The sequence below is a fragment of the Quercus suber genome, unplaced genomic scaffold (genome assembly GCF_002906115.3).
Source record: "Quercus suber isolate HL8 unplaced genomic scaffold, Cork oak 2.0 scaffold_455, whole genome shotgun sequence".
NCBI classification, from domain to species: Eukaryota; Viridiplantae; Streptophyta; class Magnoliopsida; order Fagales; family Fagaceae; genus Quercus; species Quercus suber.
In genome coordinates this window covers 535,546-553,259 of record NW_027069906.1, presented here as the reverse complement: position 1 = coordinate 553,259, position 17,714 = coordinate 535,546, and the positions used below count along the sequence as shown (strand labels likewise).

The 17,714-nt window shown below is 33.3% G+C and overlaps 2 protein-coding genes, 1 long non-coding RNA gene and 1 other non-coding gene across 5 annotated transcripts; 1 reads left to right on the top strand and 3 right to left on the bottom strand.

Moving 5' to 3' along the window:
- Window positions 1-2,208: 2,208 nt before the first annotated feature.
- Window positions 2,209-8,130, bottom strand: LOC111989231 (uncharacterized). Of its 2 annotated transcripts, none has more exons than XM_065762373.1 (11): window positions 7,980-8,130; window positions 7,745-7,885; window positions 6,928-7,086; window positions 6,398-6,481; window positions 5,946-6,041; window positions 5,404-5,499; window positions 4,699-4,818; window positions 4,466-4,609; window positions 3,760-3,880; window positions 2,651-2,702; window positions 2,209-2,548 (listed from the first exon to the last, which is right to left on the bottom strand). In XM_065762373.1, the coding sequence occupies exons 2-10, from the start codon at window positions 7,841-7,843 to the stop codon at window positions 2,695-2,697; spliced, it is 927 nt and encodes a 308-aa protein (XP_065618445.1). In that variant the 5' UTR covers window positions 7,844-7,885; window positions 7,980-8,130; the 3' UTR covers window positions 2,209-2,548; window positions 2,651-2,694. The 2 variants fall into 2 exon arrangements, with proteins under 2 accessions (XP_065618445.1, XP_065618444.1); XM_065762372.1 differs by having other exon boundaries at window positions 3,773-3,880; window positions 7,980-8,128.
- Window positions 8,131-10,200: 2,070 nt separating this feature from the next.
- On the bottom strand, window positions 10,201-10,274 carry TRNAV-AAC (transfer RNA valine (anticodon AAC)). The gene has a single exon. It is a non-coding gene; the product is annotated as a tRNA-Val (tRNA).
- Window positions 10,275-12,959: 2,685 nt separating this feature from the next.
- Window positions 12,960-13,322, bottom strand: LOC111989204 (non-specific lipid-transfer protein AP10). Its single transcript, XM_024020996.2, has one exon. The coding sequence runs from the start codon at window positions 13,320-13,322 to the stop codon at window positions 12,960-12,962; it is 363 nt and encodes a 120-aa protein (XP_023876764.2).
- Window positions 13,323-14,293: 971 nt separating this feature from the next.
- On the top strand, window positions 14,294-16,383 carry LOC136062815 (uncharacterized). The gene is made up of 5 exons (XR_010624525.1): window positions 14,294-14,434; window positions 14,549-14,601; window positions 14,747-14,879; window positions 15,139-15,293; window positions 16,121-16,383. It is a non-coding gene; the product is annotated as an uncharacterized LOC136062815 (long non-coding RNA).
- The last annotated feature ends 1,331 nt before the right edge of the window (window positions 16,384-17,714 follow it).

Sequence of the window (17,714 nt, the reverse complement as noted above, 5' to 3'; positions counted from 1 at the left end):
AAAAAAAAAAAAAAAAAATTCCTCAATTCAGTACTCTATTAAAAAGCCATCCATTTATGCCATTAACACCCTAAAACAATGCCATCTTGGATTGATTTTAAAATTTAATTTCTATTTGATTATTTATTTCTTAATTTTAAAATATGTTAATTAAAAAAACTTAGAAATTAAAAAACAAAAAAAAAACAAAAAAACAATCAAACCCCAATCAAAGTTGTCCCTCATTGAGGGGAGAGAAGGAGATGATAACCACGAAAGCATGGGAAGAAGAGGGGACTATTGTGAAACAAAATAGCTTTGGTGAATCGAGGATTGGAGGCCGAAGATGAGGCAGTGGATGTGGTAGATTTTGGAAAGCAAAGAGTCAACCATGTGTGGGGAGTGTGGCTGACAACAATTTGGAATTGGTCGGAGTCTAAGTGTGACTTAGAAGAGGTCATGGGTGTCTTGGTTCACTTCGTGGTCTAAAATGTTCATAGCCATGGCGGTGAAGAGGAAAAAGGAATTCTAAGTTTTCGGTTTTGAGAGTATAAGAGTGAAAATGCAGAGTGATGAGTGAGTATATAAAAGAAAAAGGTCAAATTGAGATTATTGCAATGGTAATGGTGTTCATGGTATTGAGATTTCATTGTTGACTTATTCGGTGTGGAAGCCATTGATGATAGTTGGGAGAGACGTTTTATTTATTTATTTAATATTTCTAGTTTTTTTAATTAATGTTTTATAAATAAGAAATAAATAATTAAATTAGAATTAATCCAAAATGACATCGTTTTGGAGATATTAACAACAAAAATGGATGGCTTTTTAACATGAGGATTAAATTGAGGAATTTTGAAATTTAGAGGACTGAAATAACCAAATGCAAACTTAAAGAACTAAAATGAGAAGTGATAAAATTTAGAGAGTAAGTTTTGCATTTTGACCTAAAAACAAACCATAAGGGTCCAAACGTGTAATCTTGAATATTTTTTTACTATTCTATTTGATTTTGAGGGTTAAGAGCATACATTGATAGTTAGCTATTAAATATCTTAAAACTACATTTTATCTTTACAAAATAGGGCATAGTAGGGGTGAGGTCAGGAGAAACAACATCACATTTGGAGTGTTTAATGATTTATAGTTGAGAGATCTAAATAAAAATTACGACATTGATTGGTGATTTTCATGTGCTATTGCAAATTTGTATGCTTGAGAAATCAAAATAACAACCCTTTTTGATAGTGCAATAGTTGAGGGAAGAATTTAGAATCAACATTTTTTAAAGAGATTCCGGTTGAACCATAAGACTCTTATGGTCAAAATAAAAACCCAAAAATTAAAGAGATCAAAAAACATTATTTCACAAAACTATATAACCTTTTTAGAGTCTATAAGCTAAATCCTTCATAAAATCTTTAATTATTCATTAATAAATAAGTAATTCAAATTTCATCTCATCATTTATATCTTGAATAATTGATCATCTGTAAAGCCTTTTTTTGGATGGAGAGAACCGAGAAAAAGGAATGGTGAGCGATTGGAATAAGTATTTTGTATCAAATAATGCTATGTTATTCATATCAAAATCTAATAAACTAAAAACGTGAAAAAATAACTACCCACTAACATAATATCTTTTATTTGTTGGTGGGTAAGTTATTTTTTGTGTACATTTTTCTTGTTTATTGGATTTTGATATTGTTGACATGGTATTATTTGATACCAAATACATGAGGGAATTCAACAAACTAGACTCAATACCTCAGTTTTTTATTATATGAACGAACTTTTTTGCCTCTGCTCTCATAACAGAACAAACACACTATTAAAAAAGTAATAATTTCATAATTTTCATTATAATTATGCTCCTAAGAAGATACACTAATCGCTTTCCCTTTATTACAAATTCCAAACAACAAAGGGCAGAATTTAAGAATTCTACGAATTCATTTTCCATCCCCTCTTTATTTTAACTTTCCATTCTTTTAGGAACTCCCAAACATGCAAACAGCACACTGCAAGATGGACATTTGAGTTAACACTTCCCTATTCAGGTTCTCACTATAGCTACCACCTACTCTTAATATCTAAAAATCTATGGTCTAAATATGCTGATCAGGTCACTTGAGTTATGGTCTGTTGTATCAAAACCTTAATGTTGTGATGGACAATTCAACACCTTTAAGGGAAGCGGTGGGGGGGTGTGGAGCGGGGGGACAAATATTACACAAATATTCTGTGTATTCACAGATTTCTAAATTGCCAATCAACACTAAACATCTCTAATCTTCACGGACTAGAGGACAACAGCTGAAGCAAAAGCTTATATATAATACATATTAAATAGTATCCCATTAATCATCAAAAGACAATCTGCCCCAATTTATCTAGCAGATTCTAGTAAACTAAGCATACATAAATTTACTTCACCTGCAGAAGGTATCACAGATTCTGGCCTGAAGGATAACAAGTCCAAAAAAGGCAGGCAACAGCATTTCTGCCATTCAAAAAAAAGATGTAGCTTCTTCCTACATCTTCCTACAATCCTCTTCAACCTGCCCATCTGCATAAGCAAAAGATTCACTAACTTCTGCTGAAACAAAGATACGAAAAAAAGCAAAATAGTAAAACAATAGAAAATGAACGGAGCTCATAACGCACTCACCCTTGAGATTTACAGCTTGGTTTGCTTGAGCATCTGCTTCAGAGTTAAATTCCTTGAAAATGATAAAAATGTATTATTTTGCATTCAGAGAACGTGTGGCAGAAAACAAGAATAATGTTTTACAAAAAAAGTAGAAAAATAATAAGCATAGCACTACTATCTAAACACTAGCATATCCATCAATCACATTCTATAAAGAAGGTTAATACTAGCATGAACATAGCTTGCCACCTCTTGTTACGTAGGATACGTCCAGTATCAGGAATAACAACAAACTAATGGCCCACCAACTACTGTCTGATATGTCCTCAGGTACTGAACAAACACATAATCCAGGTGGCAAAATTCATGAAAATAAAGCATTATAGTATGTTTTATCTCAAAGTTTGGCATGCATGATCAATGTTGAGACAAGATATGGCATGATACATTGCATTCACTTTATTGATAACAAGCTCTAGAAAGCACTATCATCAGAGGCCACATAGCATAAGGGTAGCATGCCAGATAGAGTGATTATTTCTTGTCCTGATTAAGATAAATAGAGTGGGGAAATAACAGGATTGGAAATCAGCAGGCACGAAGCCAAGAATTCTAAATAAGATAGAGCAAATGCTGGTTCTTTAACAACCCTCTTTCAAAGCATGATGGCTTTCAATTTTTAATACTTATGATTTCATTAACTATGGACAAGATGAATGCAACACTTTCAATTCTAGAAGCATACAACTTTTTCATGTGGTTGCTATATCAGTTCTAACAGCATTTTGGTTTTGTCAGGATTCAAGAGTGGACAGCTACACCACTTATGGTAAAACTGACAGGAAAACTAAAAATGAACCCTAACTTATAGATGACAGCCATGGATTAAAAAATCCATAAGGAACAAGGGGTTTGTCAAGAATCAATATATAATTAAAAATATCTTCATAATGTTTTACAAATGCCCATGTTCTTGAGCTTAAATGGCACTTCCAACCCCTTAAAGAAGGAGTGGTAGGCAAGAGGTCTAATTCTGCAGGATGCATGAGTTAAAGTAAAGAGCAAAAGAAATTAAATTATATATCAGAAAATAATATCATATAGATAGTGCAGAAGAAACAAGTAACCATTTGCATGTACCCTAAGGACATGATTGATTTGGAATGACACAAATTTATCCTTAAGCTCCTTCGCCTCTTTACACAAATCAGCCATATTCTGATTTTTGGTTTTCCAAAGACCCTGAATCTGTATCATTAAGAAGCCTCATAAGAATGAATATTAAACAAACCATATATCCAAAGGGGCATAAACTCAAAAGGTAATGAAAGCCACTTGGTGAAAGGTAAAGCAACAAAGTAAAATATGTAACATGCCAGAAGAACAAAATAAGGGAATGACAATAAACTTGGTATCAAGGTAGCATCCAAAAATATGATCAATACGTGTCTTCCTTATCTTTATTATACCATCAACACCATATTAATTGCATCATAAGGGAATTGAACATATATTTATACAGGCTGCAGTTATGTTCAAGCCCAATTTGAAAAAGATGGACCTATGAGGACAATTTAAACGGAAAAAGAAAAAAAAAATCAATTATATAGTATAGTTAAGGTGTCTAGAGGCACCTGTAAATTGTAAATTTGGGTGTAGTGATTTCTTGTTTTCATTTTCACAGCGCAACCCAGCCCCCCCCCCCCCCCCCCAAAAAAAAAAAAAAAGGTTTCTAAGTGTCTATTTAAGATACAAAGGAGAAAAAGAAAAGGGGAGAGAGAGAGAGAGAGAGAGATCATAAAAAAATCAAAGTTACTGAATAGAACAACAAACCTGCATACAGACAAGTTTAGAGTCTCCTTGGACACGAATGTGTTTATACCCTTTCTTAAGAGCATGTTTCAAACCTAAAAGTACAGCTCGATATTCAGCAACATTATTTGTTGCAATGCCCACCCCTTCACGCAATCGGCAGACCTAACCAAGCTCAGAGTTAGAAAGAGCTACATTAAAAAATACAGATCAGAAACCTAAAAGCACTGGATATTCTTCAGTTAATTGCATACCATACTTCCATCTTCAGCACGCAGCACAGCTCCTGCACCAGCTTGTCCAGGATTTCCTTTCGAAGCACCATCAAACAGAAGAATACAGGAAGGCTGGGCAACTTGGACGACTTTCATATACTTCAACATTATGCAGAACACGAAGATCAGGTCCTTTATTAACACGCATGGTCCAGAGGCTGGACCACTGACATTGCAATTGCTTGGTTATTTTATACTTTGTTGATGCCAAAAAATTTTGCATATAACAAGACTTGCGATTTTCACTTGCAAATACAAGAACATATTTCTTCAATAAAGCATATACATTATATACAAAACCAATATACAGGCACATCACTGTTTAAAATTTGGGGAGTTACATTCATAGATAAATGAATATCCAAAATAAGAATCCAGATTAAGATATTAAGAGCCCCAACACAAAAGACTAGACTTAGACAAATTTGGCTTTCCAAGCATTCAGGCAAGTTCCACTGTTATAGAGAACTAAACCTTTTACATCCATAGTTCCATTACATATTTGTAACTAGTGGAACAAGATGTATACAAAATTAAAATACCATATTATATGCATGCAAGTAGATCCATGGACATCAATAGTTTTAAAATTAAATACATAATCATATATGCATGTATAGAAATACATATAGTGTTAGTTCTGGCAGTAGTACATGAATGGTAGATATTGGGTCAGCAGCTTACACCAAAAGAAGAAATTGCTTGAGCTTGATTGCTATAGTCTGACTTGAACTGTTTCTTCTGAGGATTTGTTGAAAATGAAGTTGATCCAGACACCTCCTGCGGTACAAGAACCAGAGAAAGTGATTACTCACCACTACATCAATATCAATCCACCTTTTCAATTCTCAAGATGTTCACAAATGACAGCTTGGGGTATTCTATAATCCTGTCACCCTGCCCCTCAAAACGCCCCCGCCCCCGCCCCCAACCACACCTATTCATTTTTTTTTTAGTTTCAAAAATGTCTCTAATGAACTCATCAAAACTTGTCCATTATATATAGAGAACTAAACCTTTTACATCCATAGTTACATTACATATTTGTAATCAGTAGAACACAATGGATACAAAATTAAAATACCATATTATATGCATGCAAGTAGATCCATGGACATCAATATTTTTAAAATTATATACATAATCATATATGCATGTATAGAAATACAGATAGTATTAGTTCTGGTGGTAGTACATGAATGGTAAATATCAGGTCAGCAGCTTACACCGAAAGAAGAAATTGCTTGAGCTTGAATGCCATAGTCTGACTTGAACTGTTTCTTCTGAGGATTTGTTGAAAATGAAGTTGATCCAGACAGATCCTGTGGTACAAGAACCAGACAAAGTGATTACTCACCACTACATCAATATCAATCCACCTTTTCTATTCTGAAGATGTTCCCAAATAACAGCTTGGAAAAATGCTATTCATTCTGGTTATTCTATAATCCTGTGCCGCCTCTTCATTTTTTTTTTAGCTTCAAAAATGTCTCTAATGAACTCATCAAAACTTGTCTTTGACAAACTGTGAACTGGATTCTCAAATTAATGTCTGCATTGGAAACTGCCACAATTTTTTGTCAAAATCTATATCCTTCAATGGATTCCAACATTCCATGGAGACTATGCCTTCAGACACAAATTTCTAATGAAGCATATGTTATGCATTTTAACTTACAACACTGTCTGAATCAAGCGCTCCTTGTAATCTCTTTGTGTGAAAATCCTTGTCAGCTGCTTTTACTCCAGAAGAATCTGGTTGCTGAAAAACAAAATGATATCCCCAATCATACAGTCAATAATTCAAGTAAAAATTTATTGTATCAAAATGATGTTGTTAACTAATATGTTCTACACCATAGAAGAAAGGTGCTATCAAAAGAGTCTTGATAACATGAAATATAGACACCACAATGGATTCAATGTCTTTTTTCCACCCGACAACGGACTTTTTTTTAGAACAACAATAAAATGATCAACAGTAAAAATTGAACTGAAAAGAAAAGCAAAGAATCAAGCTTCCTTTTAAGTCCAAAGACAGTATAAGGCTTATAAATGGTTCAGAGATACTATACATCAAAATGTGGAAGAACAGTTCAAAACTTTCATAATAATGATGTGCTTTAACAATATCAAGCCCTTGATGTCCATGTAGAAAATAAATGAGAGGAGAAAAATATCTATTAGTGGGGTGCTTCATTAACAAACCTGAAAGGGGCAAGCAACAAGCTTGCCAAACAGATCATCTGTCACATCAGCAGCGCCAACAGAATAAGTAGCATTATTAAGCCCATGTGAGGCAAGGTGCTCCTCAGCATCCTTAGACAAGCAATATCCTTTGTACACACTTATGGAAGGATTCCACACCTATAAAGGAAAAGAAACCTTATTTCCGTCCGTTTTTAGTTTTTTATGAATGAATTCGTTAAAAATTTAGCCTGTGACAAGTAGGAAAGATCAGACTAGGTACCAACAAACTAGGTAAAACCATGATATTTAACACAGACTGAACTTAAATCATTCTTCAAACTATGGGTACAACTCAAAAGTCTCAAAGCTCAGAAGTGAGAACCATCGTATACTAATACAACATAGCCAGGAGTTCAACTAAGTTTTATTGAAGACAGAAATTTAGAGAGATTGCATTACTTTCTAACAAAAACGCATAAAGAGCAACAGATGGACTTTAAAACCATCCAAATTCACCTTAATTTAACCCTTTTGGACAAGAAACCTAGGTTACACACTGCCAATTGAACAAGCAAGAAAGCCTCTGTCTTAAACAAAATGCAGACAAAAAAAAAAAAAACGATTCCTTTTCACTTCCCTAATAAATTTTAGGGAATCCATAGAAACAAACACTAAATTTATCCAACTAAAGAAGATCCAGAAGAGAAAATCCAACTGGGTATGTAAAAACTTGACTAAATGATTACACAAACCCACAAAGGAATTAACCTTTACATGTAACTTTCAAACAAAGATAAAGTCAGAAACTTTTAAGTTTTAGGTTGAAAAAGAGTACAGAAGACCCGGATTGAGCTTGGCAATCACTCAAACTGTTGTAAATGGCAACGATATCCCCTTTCCGTACAACATAAAAAGCGTCCTTCTCTTCCGCCATTGATGTCCCAATACCCAAAAATCTTAGTGACCCAGCACAGCACTGCAAGTAAAACACCCAGTATGATAAAAATCAGAAGCATCCAAAAAATTCAATAAAAAGAGCAAAGAACTTTAGAAAAAAATTGGATCCGTACCTTAGCAGAGAGAGAGGTCTAGTCCGTTACAGTACTACTTTTTTGAAAGGTGGCAGAATGAGAGAGATGAAGAGCGAGAAAGAACATGGAAAAATGGTTGGTGGGCTTTGGCGGGAAAGGATTTATGGGCCATAGAGTCCAAACCTTCAAACTCAGGCCTTCAAGGTTTCAAGAGAAATTATTGTGAAGTTTTGACTTGTGCTTTTTCTAATTTATACGGGTAAAAATATCATTTTAGTTCTTATTAATTTTATCTTTATATTTTAATAGTAGTTAATTTGATTTTTATTATTTTTAATTTAAAATCAATTTAATTTCTACTGTTAACTCAATGATGAAAACTGTAAATAATATTATCACTATTATTATATTACAAAAGATTTTATTCAAATGGGGGGTGAGTCTCTTGTTTATAGAATACTCAAAACTAAATATTTTCCAACAACTGATTTTGTTCATGCTCCGATTGGACACAACCCTTCTTATATATGGAGGAGTTTAATTTATACCCAAAGCTTAGTCATTGAAGGTATGTGATGGAGAGTTGGTAATGGAGCAAATATCAAGATTTGGCAAGATAAATGGCTGCCAGGGGTATCATCTCATAAAGTATTTTCTCCAAGGTTGTTTTTGAGTGCTGATATGAATGTTGCTGACTTGATTGACTCACAAAAGGTAAGGTGGAAAACTGAAGTGCTTGACAACCTCTTTATCCCTCATGAAGCCGACTTGATTAAGAGTATTCCTTTGAGTGTTACTCTACCAGCGGACAAACAGGTTTGGGTTGAAACTTCTATTGGAAATTTTATTGTTAGGAGTGCTTATAAATTAGCGGTTAATTTGTTTACAACTGCAAACCATGGAACTACTTCTGATGGTTGTTTATTGAGAAAATTTTGGAACAAAATTTGGTCTTTGCCCATTCCCCATAAGGTGCGGCACTTTTGTTGGCGCGCTTGCCGTGACACTTTACCAACCAAAGTCAAGTTAAGGAGGCGTAATGTGATTACAGATGATATGTGTGTTTGCTGTCATGAAGAAGCTGAGACGAATGGACACATTTTTTTGGGGCTGTCCGAAAGCACAAGAAACTTAAGCTGCTTCAAAATTATAACTACTGCATTTGGATGTTCATTGTGGCTCTTTTATGGATCTGTTATGGCTTGTTATAATGACTAATGAGTCAGGTGAGGAAAAATGTTCACAGGTGGTCACAATGGCTTGGGCACTTTGGAGTAATAGAAATGAAATTCTTTATGGTGGAGAAGGCAAAACAGGTCCGGCCATTGCTCTTTGGACAACACATTTTCTTCAAGAGTACTGGTTTGCTACGGGTTCAAGCTTTCAAGCTACACCAGATTCGGTACAGCACTTACCTGATGCACAACATCAGCCTATGCTTGCGGCCTGGCTTCCTCCTTCAGCGGGTTTCTTTAAAATCAATGTAGATGGGGCTCTTTTTCCATCAAAGAAGCAAGCTGGGATTGGTGTAGTGATAAGAGATGTTCAAGGCAGATTGAAGGCTGCTTTATGCAGAAAACTTAAAGCTCCAATGGGGTCAGTCGAAGTTGAAGCTGAGGCCTATGAGGCTGGTCTGTTGCTGGCAAGGCATTTGGAGTTGTGAGATGTTGTGTTGGAAGGTGATTTCTTGATAATTTCCAATGCTCTCAAGTGACATACAATACCACCCTCTTCTATAGATGCTATCTTGGAAGGCATTCATGAGTTAGGTGCTGAACTTGGTGTTGTTCATTTCTCTCATGTACATAGGATTGGCAATAAGTCAGCCCATATTCTAGCAAGACAAGCTCAAAACCTTGTCAATGATGTAATTTGGATTGAAGAGATTCCTTGCTATATTCAGCAAGCTCTTATCCAGGATGTATCTGTATTGTGATGTTGTTATAATAATATTTTCAATGTGTTTTCTATCCAAAAAAAAAAAAGACTTTATTCAATAACTGTGAGAACCAACCAATATTTTGTGTTTTGTAGGTAGTTAACGTTACAAATAATGCTTAGCTCATAAATGTGACCCATTCCACATCAAAGTTCTAAAAGAAAAAAAAAAGGGACTAGCTCATAAAACTTGGTTACAGGCCCAATCCACTTTCAAAAAAAAAAAAAAAAAAAAAAAAAAAAAGAGCTCAAAAGTAGAGTAGGAGAAGAAAAGGTTAAACGCAATTTTGAAGCAAAAACCAACGCATAGATTTGAGAAAAATGGCGTCGCCCGGGTTCGAACCGGAGACCTTCAGTGTGTTAGACTGACGTGATAACCAACTACACCACGACACCTCTGTTGATGATGGAGTTCGGTTGCGTAATATAATCCATCGCCGTGCAATTCCCATACAAACACAAATAAGTGTGAAATAACACCACCGAATCACACCCACATATTTCCGCAGCTCGTACCCATCCTCTGGTCAATTTGTTAATTTCATTATTATGTGATCAATTTGATAGTATCTTTGTCACCCCACTTTTCAATTTTTCTTTGGGGAGGAGTTTAAATAGTCCTATATTAGGCAAAGCTTTGTATTTGCAACGAGTTCCTAAATCCTAAGGAGCTCCCAGGCTTGTCAAATTGCATATGACTAAGGTTATTTCTACTTTTAGTCTCTCTCTGTCTTTTAATTGGCAAGAAGTAGTAGTTTTATGGGATACTCATTGCTCTTTTCATCTTTCATTTGAAACTTTAATGGATTCAAGACTAAGAAATACTTTGTTTATTTATGAAATTTGCTTTCCCTCTCCTCCCAATAAGTCCCATCCCCTCTTCATCCCTCCATTCCTTGTTTTTTCTTTTAAAAAAGGTCATAAGAGTGTGATTTTTGAATGATTCAAATTGCAAACAATATATTTTGAACTAATTGTCACTAGGTATTCCAGACCTATATATTCATGAAACAATGTTATATGGTTAATTAATTAATGAAGACTTATTTCCTGTGCAACAAGGAGAGCTTTTTGTAACAAATTTTCAGGGGGCTACCATCTTATTAAGGTAAAATGCAATCTGTAAATGACAACATCATTGAAGAATGTTAGCATGTTGTATTTTATGCTCCTATGTTGGAAAGTTTTATTTAGCATGACATGAAAATTACTATATTGACTCTGTGGCTTCTCTTATGGCTGTTATCCATCAGTTGTCCCTTGCTTAATTGGACATGGATTTGTTCTGCGACCTACTCACTACACTTGCGAGCATTCTCGTGTTTCTTTGGACTGTGTTAATGTTGATGTTGACGTATTGGATGACTACGTATAGATCCTTGTGTAGTGGATTGAGAGTTCAACTTCTTAATTTGTGAACCTGCCATACAGGGCCGGCTCAAGGCCTAAGCCCCACCAAAAAACAAAATTTTTCTTGGGAAAAAAGACCTCACATTTCATAATTAAATATACATTTTTTTTATTAGTGATGTTAAGAATACTATGAATTTTACTATTGGCTTATAAATTGTCATGTTATTAATCACAAAAAAATGATATAAACATTCATTTGTTAAATTGATAAAATTCATCAATGAGAGACAATGTCACATTATATTTTGAACATTTTATAGTGCTTTTAATTAGGTCATTTTTCTTTTTCATTTCTATTAAGATTCTCAAAGTACGAGACTAATAGAACCTTAACTCAATTGAAACCCTAAAATATTTCAAAAAGATATTGCAAATATGTTAAATCATCAATTATAGATTAATTTCCCCTAATAGTTTGAGACTTATTTTTGTAAGCTAATATCCTACAAAATCACACACCAAATAATATCTATCTCTCTTTCTCTTAAAATCAAAATATAAAATTAAAAATTAGATTACAACTTTATTTAACTATGCATCGTCTTATATTTAAAATAAAGTATTTTTTTTCAATCGCAATATATTTTTGTTTCTTTTTATTTATATTTATAATTCAACTATGATATCCAATTCTCTATATGAAATTAACATTAGTCTAGTTGGTATTATTTTTGTATTTAATGTATCAAATTAACCTTAATTTGATTAGTATTAAATAATTTTGTTTAATTAATATTTACGTATTAAATGCCTTGCATAAATTTTTTGCCTTAGGTCTCAAATTATGTTGGGCCGCCCCTGCTGCCATCCCAAATTATGTTGGGCCGCCCCTGCTGCCATATCATCTAGCATATCAGTATTTAAGTTTGCTTGATATACTACTGCAATGTACATTTACAGTTTGTTTACCCTGTCATGCCCTCTCGATTTCTAGTGAAAAATGACCAGATTATGATTATCTTGAAAATAAATTCCTCCTAGTAAATGAGAGACAAAAGAGATCTTTCACTACATGTAAGTGCAACTTATGGGAATGGTCATTGTTGCAGTAAGTCAATAACTACATCGATCGCATTATTAGTGGGATATACGTACATGGAGGCTAATTCAAGAAATTAGAGAGAAATATTAAAATTAGAGAATTTATAATAAATAACGGATTTTTTTTTTTTTTCTTTTGGGTGATAAATGATACTCCGGATGTTTTTATTCATATAACTAATTTTTCATCATACATATTAAAATATAGCCAAAGAAAGTCAAAGCTCCAACAAATTTTGCAACACAAAATATTTGGCTATTTTACTCCAATTTTTTTTCACGGATATGGCATCAAGGAGTTCTGCATATCACCAAAGAAAAAAAAAACCATATTAATTAGTAGAGAATTTATCAAGGATATATAGATATTACCCAAAGACAACAAATTTTTTTTTTATTAATATTATAAAATTGAACATTATGATGATTACTCCATGATGATTGTTCTTTTCTATAAATTCTAAACACCAATTCTTTTTTAGTGAAATTTTACTTATAATTAAAATCCACATAACTATCACTTGTACGTAACAATACCCATATATTTGTTTTGAGAGATCGCAGTGATCAAAATCATTTACTCTTTTCTGTCATCTTGAGAGAGAGAGAGAGAGAGAGAGAGAGAGATTACGAGTTGCAGTTCTCGTTGGGATCAATGGGTATAGGAACATCAAGTTTGCATAATGGGGAAAGTTGTTTAGCTCTGTCAGGATCAAACTCGAGATATATTGCAATAGATCTCAAACAGAAACACAACCCCTTTCGTAGTCCAGGGGCGTTATCTTGTTTCATTAGAAGCTTTGCACCTTCGCAACAGGTTTGGCTAGGAGATGTGACAGAAGTTCGCTGCAAAAATGGTTTACAAGGAATTGCAACTTGATTAAAAGCCTCTTGGCAATTTATGAAATTTTGAGGACTTGCAGTTGCCCTTAGGATCAAAATCATTAGCCCAAAGACCAATACAACCCAACTCTTCATTTTGCTCTCCATTGTGTTTGGACTAAAGAGAATATTGCTTAGCTGCAATATAAACTTGCTTTGGAGTATAGATGCAAGAATTATTTATAAAGTCTCATGACCAATATATATATATATATATAATGAGTTTAAATTCAATTAGAATCTTGCCGCATCATATTTTCTTTAATTAATAAAAGAGATATAATTTCATATACAAACTTAATGATATTAAATATCATAGTAAATATCTTTAACTAACCATAATAAATACCTTTTAATTAGTCATAATGATCAAATTTCATATTAATTTAAAAACACAACCAACATAAATGTCTATTAATTAACTATTATAATTATCAAATTTCATTGTATACAAAATAAAATGATAAGAAAAATAATTTTTTATGGGATAATTGCAGCAAACTCACATGTGCTTTGGCTTGAAATCACTTTGTCTACTTGTGGTTTAAAAAAATGTCACTTTACCCACCTGAGGTATGCTCTATTTGTCTCTCATTGCCCACATTTGTTAAAAAAAAAAGTAAATATGTATTTTGCTCTCTCCTTCTATTTATGTCTTTCTCCTCCTAAAAAACAAAAAGAAGGTCGAAAAGTGCAATCTGTAAAAAACTTTATGCAATGTCTTAAAACATTAGTTGTAACTATAGAAACTTGGCTCAAGAAATTCAATGGAACACAAAAATTCAATAGAACACATAAATCAATCAATATATTACTAAAAGCTAAAGCATAGCATTTAATGTTGCTACGCTCACATTGAGCCACGTCAGTTGCCACGTCATTCCCATCCCCTTTTATGAATTTTTAATTTAATTTTAAAATAGATTTTACCAATTTTAAAATACTAATAAAAATAAAATTATTTCTAGCCCTATTACTACTTTAAAGTCCACTACTTATACATTTAATTCCACTATAAAGCCCAAGCCCACACCCAAAGCCTTTAAAACTAAAATCCCTGATGTTTTTTTCACGGTTACAACTTCCTGTCTCCCAGTCCCATGTTTTGTTTCATTGTTTTAGGTTTAGTCCCTTCCCTTTCCCCCTCCTCACTTTTTGATTCTCACAGTTTCAGCTTCTATTCTACTGTTTCACTCACGTTTTCATCTTCATGTTCTACGGTTTCAGCTTCTGTGCTCTATTTAATCCCTGATGTTATTTCGTGTTGTGCTCTATTCTTTTGTTTGATGGTTGTTTTTTTTTTTTTTTTCCTTTCTCCGTTTGTTTCTGCCTAGGGTGTTGAATTTGTTACTGTTGGGTTACTTAATTGGAGCACTGCTTCTTTTGTGTATGTTCATTCTGTTTTGAAACCTCTTGAGTCAAATCTAGGATTTTTATCTATATCTATATATCTTGAATTTGTTCAATTAATTGGGTTATTTTTATCTATATCTATATATCCAGGATTTTTATTCTTCTTACACACATATAAGGATATCGGAGAGTAAGCGGTGGACGAGCAAGAGTCAGAGTTGCTGTTCTTTCCGTCTCCTCAATATTCAGTCTCCACTCCCGTTTGAGCCTTTCTCTTCCCCGACGACGGAATTAGCCAACTCCTCCAAGAAGGTCACTCTCTCTCTCTCTCTCCGACTAAACCCATTTTAGTACGAATAGCATCAGATATTCTTGAATCGTTTTAGCTTTTATTTAGTTTTACTAATTGGTTTATATTTGAATTGCTTTTAGTTTGAGTATTGTTGGTTTCAAAAGTCATTTGGATTATAATAGTCTAATCACACCTTAGAATTTGTTCAATTAATTGGGTTTGTTTGTTTGTTTCCATCTCATTAATTTTTTAATATAATTTCTTATTATGATTTCGTAGTCGATAAAGGTAATCGTAAATGTGCACACAAAGATAGATGGAGAGAGATTGAGAGAAATTCTAGGACTGTCAAACTGCTTCCATGTCAAATCATCACCCACCTTCAACCTGCCTCTTGACACCTTCATATACTGCAAGAACCACTACCAGTACAGGTATTTTTAACAACAAAAATGTGTTAAATATTATTTAGGTTTTGTTATTTGTTAGTTTTTTTTTTTATTAATTTTGTGAAAAATAATTATTAATATAACTCATATTTGTAGTCTAATTATTGTGTTGATGGTTTAATTAGGCTGACAACTATTCACAGTTGCTTATGCTTCACTGTCATCATTCTTTTGAACCCTTGGAAGGGTGAGCTTCAGCAATTTGAAATAAAATGATTTGAAAGAAGATAAAGTTTTTCACTTACCAAAAAAAAAGGAAAGTAGATAAGGTTTTAGTCAATAGGCTTTCTATGTTGCTCCTATGGGCATAAGGCTAATCTTCATTTTCCAGCATTCAAACTAACATTATTGCTGCTGTGTGCTGCTATACTAAGGCCTGGTGCTGCTGTTTGTGAATTTTTGTTGTTGTTGTTGTTGTACATGCTAAAATGCATTATGCTTCTACTGTACTTAGTGTTAGTTGTATTGTGATAATTGGTAATTGTTGGCATTGTACTAGGAATTGATGCAAAGTCCAGGAAGTTTTGGTAGTTATTGGCAAATTCTTAAAAAAGCATTAGTGAGAAATATTAACATAGGTTGTGTTTGTTTGCTTGATGTTAATAGAAGGTTGCAAGGTAAATTCAAATGTTAATAAAAATTGGCCTCTTTAAGAGTGTGCCACTCAGCTTTGGAGTCTTCACAATTTTACACCTCAACAATATTTTTAATTTTCATTTTTAGCACGGTATTTTAGTTAATATTTTACTTAGTTTGAACTTTGAACTACTTTGAACCCGATAATGCACTCCCCCTCTCTCTATCTCTAATAGCAACCTCTAAGGACAACCATCCAAAGGCAAGATGGCATGTGGGTTACTGCTGCAAGTGTTGGCTTGAAAAGAAAAGACTGCAGTTGATTCAAATGCTCCAGCTCCTGCTTGCAGTGCACACAAGACTGAGACAGGGCTGATGAATAACTTTATATATAATAACATTATAACCTTATTTCACAAAGTTCAAGGTCCTCAATGTTTTTCTTTTAATATGTTTTTTTATTTTATTTAAATGGATGTAGTTTATTTAAAGATATGTAAAGCATTCTTGTGTTTGCATGTTCTGCTCCCTTTCTACTATTTATTAATTGCACCATATATGAATTTTTAAATGATACTCCTGAATGTGATTTTTTAAGCACATTGAGGATGACAAGAAAAAGGAATAAACAACTAGGATTATCAGGATTTTGCAAATAGATTGAATAATAGAAGGGATTATGTTAAAAAAAATGATAGAGACCTTAGATTTCATGAAAGAAAGGATGCAATTGATAATAAACATGGGATGCCTACTAGTAGTTTGAGGTTGTTAACTAAAGGTACAAATTAGTAATATAAAGTTAGATGTTGTTTTTAACTTTGTACTTAGGTAGAACACAACAATCAAATTTCTCATATTGGTATAGTGTTTTAAGAGATTTGAACTTCTATAAATACTCATGTATTATTTAACATTCTTAAAAATAAATAAATAACACTATTTTGGAACTTAGTTATTAATTTTTCCGTGCATCGCACAGGTTAGCGACTAGTAAATTCTAAAAACTCAATCAAACGATATGCATCTAAGCTAGAAGCTAGACAATTAGCATTTCCTAAACGCTCAAATGTACAATTCACCTATGCACATAAACCATTCTTATGCCAAACATTTATAAACACTTATTACAAGGAAAAAGATCAAGTTGATAAGTCATATTATATAAGGTTTGTTGGTCTGCATGATTGAAATTTCACTTAATTATCTTCTCTTGTCCCCCTCCTCCTTTCATGTGCTCTATCTTACTCTTACCCCACTACTCATTCTCATCAAGAACTTCCATCTTACCCCTCCATTGTTTGTGCCACCGTGGAGACTGCCTTAAAAGTTGGGCCGGTGAGACATGGTACAAGCTGAGAATTGCTTGGTTTTTCTTTCCCTTTCTCATTATTTGAAATATAAGCCTTTTAACTCTAAATCAAAAGGTCCAAGTCCAAACATAGCTTCTTTCTTAATTGTGTATTATTTAATATGTAGATAATGCAATTATAACTCAATTGTTATCTGAAACAATTATATCATGGAATAAGCCCATTCTTATTGTATAAAGAAAACTTGTTTAATATTCCATGAACAATGCTCTCTCATGTCACATGATTAGTAGGTCTCACAATAAATATAAAATAGTGGGATCTACTATTATGTGAAACTATTATGTGAAAGGAGAGAGTATTACTCCGAAAGTATTGAATAATTGCTTGTGGGATCAGTCCAAATTACTAGTCTAATTTGTTTATTCCAGGTCAACATAATTGATAAATAGTTGAGATAGGTGATGCAATGTAGCCATTAAATTTGTTTTCTTGCTACCTCTAATTTTGACCTACT